This window comes from Anomaloglossus baeobatrachus, chromosome 7, assembly GCF_048569485.1.
Source record: "Anomaloglossus baeobatrachus isolate aAnoBae1 chromosome 7, aAnoBae1.hap1, whole genome shotgun sequence".
Classification (NCBI taxonomy): domain Eukaryota; kingdom Metazoa; phylum Chordata; class Amphibia; order Anura; family Aromobatidae; genus Anomaloglossus; species Anomaloglossus baeobatrachus.
Genome location: NC_134359.1, coordinates 279,225,843 through 279,236,770, shown reverse-complemented (window position 1 = coordinate 279,236,770; position 10,928 = coordinate 279,225,843). Strand labels below are relative to the sequence as shown.

General features: G+C 46.3%; 1 protein-coding gene across 1 annotated transcript in view; it reads right to left on the bottom strand.

The window, feature by feature from the left end:
* Positions 1-3,234: 3,234 nt before the first annotated feature.
* Positions 3,235-10,928, bottom strand: part of ECI1 (enoyl-CoA delta isomerase 1) — a 48,662-nt gene continuing 40,968 nt past the window's right edge. Inside the window, exons 6-7 of the mRNA XM_075319390.1 lie at positions 5,249-5,427; positions 3,235-3,794 (exon numbers count right to left, since the gene is read on the bottom strand). Coding sequence (XP_075175505.1) covers positions 3,631-3,794; positions 5,249-5,427 — 343 coding nt within the window. The 3' untranslated portion in view covers positions 3,235-3,630. The remainder of the gene's footprint in view (positions 3,795-5,248; positions 5,428-10,928) is intronic.

The window sequence follows — 10,928 nt, the reverse complement described above, 5'->3', positions numbered from 1 at the left end:
CAGTTTATTTTCTTGCAGGGATTTTCCCCCTCAGTGGATTGTTGAGGAACTCCCTGCAGTTCTGTGTGGAATATAGCTCCTTTGGGTCAATGTGTTTGTGGCTTGTTGACTTTGTTATGATTCTTGTTTTCTGTTCATTGGTATGACAAGGGCACCTGGTATAGGACGGAGTTCAGATCGTGCGATCTGAGGGCCTTTTTTTGTACTATCAGGAAGTTGGTATTTTGCAGGGTTTTTCTCTGGCCACCATCAGTCCCTTTTCTGTCCTTTCCTATTTTAGTCAGCGGTGGCCTCACCTTTTGCTAATCCTGTCATCTACCTGTGTATTGTGTTTTTCCTATATCACCGCAGTCTTTGAATGTGGGGGGCTTGCTATTCTTGTCTATTTTCTGAGACAGAGAGTTATTCATCTTTCCTACCTTTAGGATAGCTAGTTCTCCGGCAGGGTTCACGGTGCACAGGATGTTAGTTCACCCCTCGGCTACTTCTAGTTGTGATGGTTAGTAAGGGGATGGCGGCCAGATTAGTTGCCAATGCTCTTGTCACCTTTTGCCAATGATTTGTGGTGGTCTTCCATGGTTCCGGATCATAACAATTGACCTTATGTGTCTTCTTTCAAGGAACGTTTTCATAGTTTTTGCTCTATTGCAGGATGCATTATCATTTTGATAAATTATTTCATCATCCCCAGACATCCTTTCAATTGATAAGAAAAGTGTCCAAAATTTCAATGTAAACTTGGGCATTTATTGAAGATGTAATGACAGCCATCTCCCCAGTGCCTTTACCTGACATGCAATCCCATATCCTCAATGACTGTGGAAATTTACATTTTCTCTTCAGGCAGTCATCTTTTTATTGTTTAGCTTTTCTGTATGTAAATCCCACTTCCTTTAGGTGATTTCTTACAGTTTGGTCACAGACTGACTCCAGTTTCCTCCCATTCGTTCCTCATTTTTTTGTTGTGCATTTCCTGTTTTGGAGACCTATTTCTTTAAGTGTCCCGTCTTGACACTTTGAGGTCTTCCTTGGTCTACCAGTATGTTTGCCTTTAATAACCTTCCCATGTTGTTTGTATGTGATCCAATTTTATACACAGCTGACTGTGAACAACCAACATCTTTTGCAACATTGCATGATGATTTAACCTCTTAAGGGTATGTGCCCACGTTGCGTTTTTACATGCTTTTCAGCAGCGTTTTCAACTGCACCTTGTTAATGCCAAAATGCATGCGTTTTGATTTCCAAGCAAAGTCAATGCGAAATAGGGATTTTTGTGCACACCATGCTGTTTAAAACGCTGCATTTAATTAGCATAATTTTGGGCAAAAACTCAGAGTTCAAAGAAGCAGCATGTCAATTGTTTTTAACATTTGGGCTACGTTTTGCTAACATTGAAGTCAATGAGAAGTAGGAAAAAGCAAGAAACATCAAAATTCCTGTGTTTTACATGCTTTTTAGGTGCAGAAAACATGCGTTTTGGACTACATAAACACATCCATTTATGACATCAGAATAATGGAATAGTCCCTTTACACACACACATAGTCCGACAATTAAAATAATTAAAAATATTAATTTAATGTTATTTTAGCCATAAATAGTATAAAACCGGTATAATTATATTGAATGTAACCATTTTCAATTTGATATAAATTATATTTGTTTTCTTTTTTTTTCCTTTTTTCAAAGTGTTTTTACAGTATGTATAAAACTTTATTTAGCAATGTCTTTATGTTCAAAACGCATCTAAGTTTAAGCAATGAAAAAGCATGTAAATCGCGGTAAAAGTATTTATCGCGTTTTTATGATCAAAGACCAACTTTGGCAAAAACCAAGATCTTATTTGATGCAGGCGTTAGTTGTGGGAATGAAAATTTACAGGGCGATTCCATAATTTTCTCCTCATTGAGTGATTCCATAATTTTTCCCCCAGTTTGGTCTTGAAAAGTAACAGTTATTGGCTAGCACATTATATTTTCATGATTTTTTTTTAGTGTTTCTTAAAGCCAGAAAGTTGCCATTTGAAATTACTTTAGTTTTGTGCCATGTCTGTGATCTGCTTTTATTAAACAAAAGTAAAACAACCGAATGAACATCCTCAGAGCCAGGTGATTCCATAAATTTTGCCTGGGGTTGTACTACGCTCTCTTTACTTGAATTTACTACTTTACCTTTTCCACTTGTGCATGTGTTATACATTTCCACATTGTGGGTACTTGCTCATCTCTGCATCCTTTCCCTATCCTGGGAGATCGTGTACAGCTGTCTTCCCTCCGCTTTCTAAGGCGGTACGAGGAACATCTCAGTGGCCTTTCAGGCAGCCAGATCCAAATTGTGGGTCAATAGTATTGCAGTTAGGGATATTCCCGCTTGAGCAGGAACCGCTAGGGATTGTGCAGATAGGGATGGTAGGCTGTATAGGAACCAGTTTGCAAGCAAGTGCACTTGCTTGCAGACAGGCTTTATATCTACTTTTGCTCTTGGTGGAATTTGTATGTCTATAACACCAGAAAAGGTAAAGCAGACAGCGGACAGCTGATATTGTCAGGCTGGGAAGGTCCAAGGTTATTGGGCCTTCTCAGCCTAAAACTACCAGCCTTCAGCCTCCCCAGAAATGGTGCATCACATTAGATGCGTCTGGCGCTTCACCTTGGCTCTTCCCATTTTGGCCTGGTGTGGTGACAATTGGGGGTAATGGTTTTTGGGGTGGATATCAGCTGTGTAGTGTTAACTGGATCAATCCTGGTGTTAGTAATAGAAAAATGGTCAGAGTTTTATCAGATATCTTTTGATCAGAAAGTCAGATTTTACCATCAGCACCTTAGCAGTTATTCTCATATGAACCCCCCCTCCCCCCCCCACAAAAAAAAATAAAAATAAATTATGAATGTCTCTCAATCTTCTACCAAACAATCCTTGAAAAAAACAGACACGGCTGATCCATAGACTTGCAATTACATCAATATCAGACAAGTTTCATGCTTTTTTTGTGCAGACCACTCATTTCAAAATGAAGAAAAAAAAAAATAATAATAAATCAGGCCTTTTTTTAACAACCCCATAGACTATCATATGTATGAGTGCTACCTATGAAGGAGCCCTTTGTTGGTTGCATTAATGTAGAGACAGATCTGTACATATCAATAGTTTGCCAACAAACAGAAATAAAAGTGATCTGGACTTGCAAAATGTTTCATCATTGTATTGGCCCCAAAACATTTCAGAACTTGATTCTTCAGAAAATATTAATTTTTATTATTTAGTAAAAAGGTCAGTAAGTCAATAAACATGAAGATGCTAAATTGCTGCAAAATTAAAATGTACGTTTTCTTGGACAGTGGATGGCAAAGAAGACAGTGCACCTGTACAGAAAAGTTGTGAGTCTTACAAATCTTCTCTTCTGATGACCTAGAACAACTTCCATATGACTACCGGAGGCTTACGGTAAAACATACAAAACAGGCACGCAAGGTTGGCCCGGTTTACAAAAGAATTAGACCAAACCTTTCAGCCCCATTAGACACTTTAACCATTAAACACAAGTGAACGGACCCCTCAACCTTTTCATTGCAAGATTCCATTTCGACATATGGCTTCCTAAATTCTAAGCATCGACTTGTCATGCAATTATTTCTTCTTTTTCAGTCTGTCCATGTAGACCTGCAGAGACTTCTGGATGGAGTCTTTTGTGATAAAACTGACAAAATTGTTAATGTCAGCTTCGCGGTGTTTCACTAGATTGTCGATCGTGGGTTTGCGCATGATGGATTTGGTGAGCTGACGGGCATGAGCTGTACATGAGAAAAAAAAATATAAAAAGCACATCACATGGACAGTTTCATGGTAAAAGACTGACATTCACACTAATAAAATATGAAAAGGTAAAAAAAAAAAAAAAAGTGCACCCCCATCATGGCATCACCATAATCCTCCGAATGAAGGTGCTGCAGTTCTAGTTAAGCCAGTAACGCACCTAAGAAACAGTTCCTACTTCCCGCCGTCACGGCTCCTCTTGATCAGCCGGCCTGGTGCGGCCGTGTTGCACCCTTAACATTGCGCCAGGCCCACTTATCAAAAGCAGAGCCGCAGATGTTGGGAGGCAGAGGACTGTTTTCAGGGGTCCCGTCTACCGACCCCAGTATACTGATCTGGCTCATGGACCAACTCTACTCAGAACCTTTAGTTTTTGCGATCGGTGAGAGTTCCAGAAGTCATACCAAAAATCAAAACTTATGGCATATCCTAGCAATTTGCCATGACATTTATACAGGGGTTATTTTAATGTTCTAAAACAACACTGATACAGGGTAACCTTTTCCAAATTTTGTTGCTTTATACTTTGATTCATTTGTATATTTTATGGGTTGAAAGCCCCTTTAAAAAAGTGTTTATTCTCTTGAACATGTAGAACATAAAAATAATGTTTTTACTGGTTGCAAAAAAATATAAAAAAAAAAATGCAAAGAATGGAAATCTGCAGTAAAATGCACATGTCCAAGTGATTACCGTATTTTTCGTTTTATAAGACGCACCGGATTATAAGACGCACTCCAAATTTAGAGATAAAGATTACAAATAAAAAAAATGGGGTCCATCTTATGTTCCAGTGTTGTCTTACCAGAAGGGTGTGGCAGCGGTGGTGAAGTGGGGTCACAGGAAACAGAGGCTGTGTGCTGGCAGCGGGTTAGCACTGGCAGCAGGTCAGTGCTGGCAGCGGCGGCAGGTCAGCGCTGGCAGTGGAAGCTGCGGTGGTTGTGTGGTGAAGAAGGCCAATGCGGCGAGTGTCACAGTCTGTCCGCGGTCCGGGCTTCAAAGAAATGGTGCCCGGAGCAGTGCGTGCACAGATAGAGCGCTCATCCAAGAGCTCTATCTGCGAACCCGCTGACTCGAGGCGCCACCATTTGAAGTCCGGACCGCGGACAGACTGGGACACCTGCTGCACAGCCACCGCAGTCCGCACAGCCACCCGGCCTCCCGCCCACACAGAATGGCAGCCAGCAGGCCACCCGCAGCCAGCATAGAGAGGCAGCCGGACGCATGCACAGGCAGGCATCTGGTCGCCCGCACACAGAGCCGCAGACAGCACCCTGCCAATTCACCACCTACCGGTAAGCTATATTCTTATTTTAAGACGCACCACTCATTTTCCTCCCAAATCTTTGGGAAGAAAATTGAGTATTATAATCCAAAAAATACAGTATGTTAAATTATATAGCATAGTGGACACTGCATGTGAAGTCCTTACCTGGAACAGCAAACCACTGGCTCATGGCGGCCGCTGCTGTGCTCTGTACCTTGTCCTCAGGGACTAGCTTATCCACAAGGCCAATTTTAAGTGCATCGGGGGCTGGATACATTTGGCCCAACTGGAGAGATTGCTCGGTTGCACGATTACCTATGGTATTAACCATGGTTTCCTTGAACCTGAGATAAATATAGGAATTTGTGTGTATATGGTTAAAGTTCATGTCGAAGGAAAAGAAGGGAATTTTGTTTACTTACCGTAAATTCCTTTTCTTCTAGCTCCAATTGGGAGACCCAGACAATTGGGGTGTATAGCTTCTGCCTCCGGAGGCCACACAAAGTATTACACTTAAAAGTGTAAAGCCCCTCCCCTTCTGCCTATACACCCCCCCGTGCATCACGGGCTCCTCAGTTTTGGTGCAAAAGCAGGAAGGAGGAAACTTATAAATTGGTCTAAAGTAAATTCAATCCGAAGGAAGTTCGGAAAACTGAAAACCATTCAACATGAACAACATGTGTACACAAAGAACAGCCCGAAGGGAACAGGGGCGGGTGCTGGGTCTCCCAATTGGAGCTAGAAGAAGAAGGGAATTTTGTTACTTACCGTAAATTCCTTTTCTTCTAGCTCCAATTGGGAGACCCAGACGATTGGGTGTATAGCACTGCCTCCGGAGGCCACACAAAGCATTACACTAAAAAGTGTAAGGCCCCTCCCCTTCTGGCTATACACCCCCAGTGGGATCACTGGCTCACCAGTTTTAGTGCAAAAGCAAGAAGGAGGAAAGCCAATAACTGGTTTAAACAAATTCACTCCGAAGTAACATCGGAGAACTGAAAACCATTCAACATGAACAACATGTGTACCCGAAAAACAACCAAAAATCCCGAAGGACAACAGGGCGGGTGCTGGGTCTCCCAATAGGAGCTAGAAGAAAAGGAATTTACGGTAAGTAACAAAATTCCCTTCTTCTTCGGCGCTCCATTGGGAGACCCAGACGATTGGGACGTCCAAAAGCTGTCCCTGGGTGGGTAAAGAAATACCTCATGTTAGAGCTGCAAAGACAGCCCTCCCCTACGGGGAAGCAACCGCCGCCTGCAGGACTCTTCTACCTAGGCTGGCGTCCGCCGAAGCATAGGTATGCACCTGATAATGTTTGGTGAAAGTGTGCAGACTCGACCAGGTAGCTGCCTGGCACACCTGTTGAGCCGTAGCCTGGTGTCGTAATGCCCAGGACGCACCCACGGCTCTGGTAGAATGGGCCTTCAGCCCTGATGGAACCGGAAGCCCAGCAGAACGGTAGGCTTCAAGAATTGGTTCTTTGATCCATCGAGCCAGGGTGGCTTTGGAAGCCTGCGACCCTTTGCGCTTACCAGCGACAAGGACAAAGAGTGCATCCGAGCGGCGCAGGGGCGCCGTGCGGGAAGAAGGGAATTTTGTTTACTTACCGTAAATTCCTTTTCTTCTAGCTCCAATTGGGAGACCCAGACAATTGGGTGTATAGCTATTGCCTCTGGAGGCCACACAAAGTATTACACTTAAAAGTGTAAGGCCCCTCCCCTTCTGGCTATACACCCCCAGTGGGATCACTGGCTCACCAGTTTTAGTGCCAAAGCAAGAAGGAGGAAAGCCAATAACTGGTTTAAAGACCAATTCAATCCGAGGGAACATCGGAGAACTGAACCATACCACATGAACAACATGTGTACCCGAAAAAACAGAAAAACCCCGAGAAAACAGGGCGGGTGCTGGGTCTCCCAATTGGAGCTAGAAGAAAAGGAATTTACGGTAAGTAAACAAAATTCCCTTCTTCTTTGTCGCTCCATTGGGAGACCCAGACAATTGGGATGTCCAAAAGCAATCCCTGGGTGGGTAAAAGAATACCTCATGATAGGGCCGCAAACGGCCCTCTCCTACAGGTGGCCAACCGCCGCCTGAATGACTTATCTATCTAGGCTGGCGTCTGCCGAAGCGTAGGTATGCATCTGATAATGCTTGGTAAAAGTAAGTAGACTCGACCAGGTGGGTGCCTGACACACCTGCTGAGCCGTAGCCTGGTGCCGTAATGCCCAGGATGCCCCCACGGCTCTGGTAGAATGGGCCTTCGGCCTTGAGAGAACCAGAAGCCCAGTAGAACTGTAGGTTTCAAGAATTGGTTCCTCGATCCCCCGAGCAAGGGTGGATCTGGAAGCTTGCGACTGTTTACGCCGACCAGCGACAAGGACAAAGAGTGCATCCGGGTGGCGCAGGAGCGCCATGCGGGAAGTAGAACCTGAGTGCTCTCACCAGAACCAACAGATGCAAATCTTTCTGAAATTGATGGACTGGACGAGGACACAAAGAAGGTGAGGTGATATCCTGATTGATATGAAAATGGGATACCACCTTAGGGAGAAATTCCGGAACCGGACGCAGAACTACCCTGTCCTGGTGAAGGACCAGGAAGGGAGTTTGTATGAGAGCGTTGCTAGCTCGGAAACTCTCCTAAGAGACGAGACCGTTACTAGAAGGCCACTTCCCGTGAAAAACGGGAAGGGAGACATCCTTCAAAGGCTCGAAAGGCGGCATCTGGAGAGCAATTAGAACCTTGTTCAGATCTCAGGGCTCTAACGGCCGCTTGTACGGAGTGCTGAGAAGACAAACTCCCCGTAGGAACGTGCGTACCTGAGGAAGTCGTCGTTTCTGAAAAAATACAGATAGCGCTGAGACTTGTCCCTAAAGGGAACTGAGCGACAACCCATTTTCCTACCTAGATTGCAGGAAGGAAGGAAACATAGACGATGCAACCGGCCAGGGAGAAACACCCTGCGCCGAGCACCGAGATAAGAACATCTTCCACGTCCTGTGGTCAATCTTGGCGGACGTTGGTATGCTAGCCTGTCTCATGGTGGCAACCACGTCCTGAGGTAATCCTGACGACACTAGGTTCCAGGACTCAATGCCACACCATCCGGTGAGGGCCGTAGAATTCAAATGGAAGAATGGCCCTTGAGACAGCCAGTCTGATTGGTCTGGTAGTGCCCCCGGTTAGCCTACCGTGAGGCACCACAGAACCGAGTACCACAACATCCTCGGCCAATTTGTACCGACGAGGATGGCGCGGCCGCAGTCGGTCTTGATCTAGCGCAGTACTCTGGGCAACAATGCCAGAGGTGGCACCTAAGGTAGCTGGAACTGCGACCAATGCTGAACTAAGGCGTTCGCCGCCAGAGCTCGATGATTGTGAAACCGTGCCATGAAGCTGGCACATTGTTGTTGTGCCGTGACGCCATTAGATCGACGTCCGGCCTCTGTCAGCGGCGCCAGATCTCCTGAAACCCGTCCGGGTGAGGAGACCATACTCTTTCGGCCACACCTCAGCGACTTAGGAAGTCAGCTTCCTAGTTTCCACACTTGGGATGTGAATTGTGGATATGGTGGATGCCGTGTCTTCCACCCACATCAGAACCTGCCGGACTTCCTGGAAGGCTCGCCGGTTGCGCGTTCTTCCTTGGTGGTTGATGTATGCCACCGCTGTGGAGCTGTCCGACTGAAGTCGGATATGCTTGCTTTCCAATTGCTGTTGGAAGGTTGGTAGGGCAAGATACACTGCTCTGTGTTCAAGAACATTGATCTGAAGAGTGGACTCTTGCTGAGTCCACGTACCCTGAGCGCTGTAGTGGAGAAAAACTGCTCCCCACCCTGATAGACTCGCGTCTGTCGTAACTATCGCCCAGGACGGGGATAGGAAGGACCTTCTTTTTGACCAAGAGGTGAGAAGAAGCCACCACCGTAGAGATTCCTTGGCCGCCTGAGAAAGAACGACGACTCTGTTGAGGGACGTCGACTCCTCGTCCCATTGGCGGAGAATGTCCCATTGTAGTGGACGCAGTAAAACTGCGCGAAAGGAACTGCCTCCATTGCTACCCTCTTACGTAGGAAGTGCATGAGGCGTCTCAATGTGTGCGACTGGTTCTTAAAGAAGAGCTTGCAGCCCGTAGTGAATGCTGTTTGTCTAGCGGCAGCTTCACTATCGCTGAGAGAGTAAGAAACTCTATGCCTAGATATGTTATCGATAGGGTCGGGGTCGGATCTGACTTTAAAAAGTTGATGATCCACCCAAAACTCTAGAGAGTCTCCAGCGCAACGTTCGGGCAGTGTTGGCATGTTTCCTAAGAGAGTGCCTTGACAAGTAGATCGTCTAAATACGGGACCACAGAGTGACCCTGAGAGTGCAGGACTGTGACTACTGCTGCCCTGACCTTGGCGAAGACCAGTTGGACTGTCGCTAGCCGGAAGGTAGAGCTACGAACAGAAGATGTTCGTCTCCTATAACGAAGCGTAGAAACGCTAGTGCTCTGGATCAATCGGCACGTGTGGATAAGCATCCTTGATGCCTAATGATTCTAGGAAATATCCTTGGGACCTTGAGGCGATGACATGGCGGAGGGATTCCATCCGGAACCGCCTGGTGTCCACGAGCTTGCTGAGCATTTTTAGATCCAGAACGGGACGGAACGGCCCGTTGTTATAGGTACCGCAAAGAATTTGGGGTAAAAACCGTGACCTTGTTCCTGAAGAGGAACGGGGGTCATCACTCTTTCTGCCTATAGAGTGCACTCTGTTTGCAGAAGAGCAGCGGCCCGGCCGGGAGGTGGAGAAATTCTGAAGAATCGAGTTGGAGGACGAGAAGTGAGCTCTATCCTGTACCCGTGAGACAGAATGTCTCACACTCAATGGTCATTGACCTATGGCAGCTAAATATCGCCAAGGCGGGAGAGCCTGCTACCGACCGAGGCCGCAAGTCATGAGGAAGCCGCCTTGGAAGCGGGTTTTCAGACTGTCGCTTTTGTGGGCGAGATTGAGCCCGCTAAGAATCTTAGCTCCTCTGATCCTTTTGAGTCCACATTGGACGAGGAAAAATGGGACCTGCCCGAGCCTCGAAAAGGCCGAAAACCCCGACTGCCTCTTGCTTTGTTGGGGTTTGTTGTGTCCGGGCTGAGGAAAAGGATGAATCCTTACCCCTGGACTGTTTAATGGTTACATCCAACGCTCACCAAACAGTCGGTCAGCAGGAAAAGGCAACTGGTTAGGCAACCTTTTTTGGAAGCAGAATCTGCCTTCCATTCACTTAACGAGCCGACCAGGCTCTGCTTAAAAACACGGAGTAGCGGAGGCTACCGCCGCACGGTTCGCAGAGTCCAGGACAACCTGAATCGCGTAAGAAGCAAATGCAGACATTTGAGAGGTTAAGGATGCCACCTGCGGCACAGATGTACGTGTAACCGTGTCAATCTGTGTAAGACAAGCTGAAATAGCTTGGAGTGCCCCAAGGGAGAGAATGCCGGAGCCAACGGTGCGCCGACAGCCTCATAGATGGCTTTCAACCAGAGATCCATCTGTCTGTCAGTGGCATCTTTGAGTTTGCAGTTCCATCTCCCACTGCAACTATGGATCTAGCTACAAGCCTGGAGATTGGAGGATGCCGCTCGGGACATTGGGTCCAGTCCTTGACCAAGTCAGGGGACAGAGATAACGTGTATCCTAAGCCGTTTGGAGAAGCGCATATCTGGATAAGCGTAGTGTTCCTGGACTGCCACTCTGAAGGCAGAGTGGTCCAGAAAAATACGTGAAGCTGACTCCTCCACTGGAGGAGCTGTGAGAAATAACCCACATTCTATAGATGGACGCTATAAGATTATTT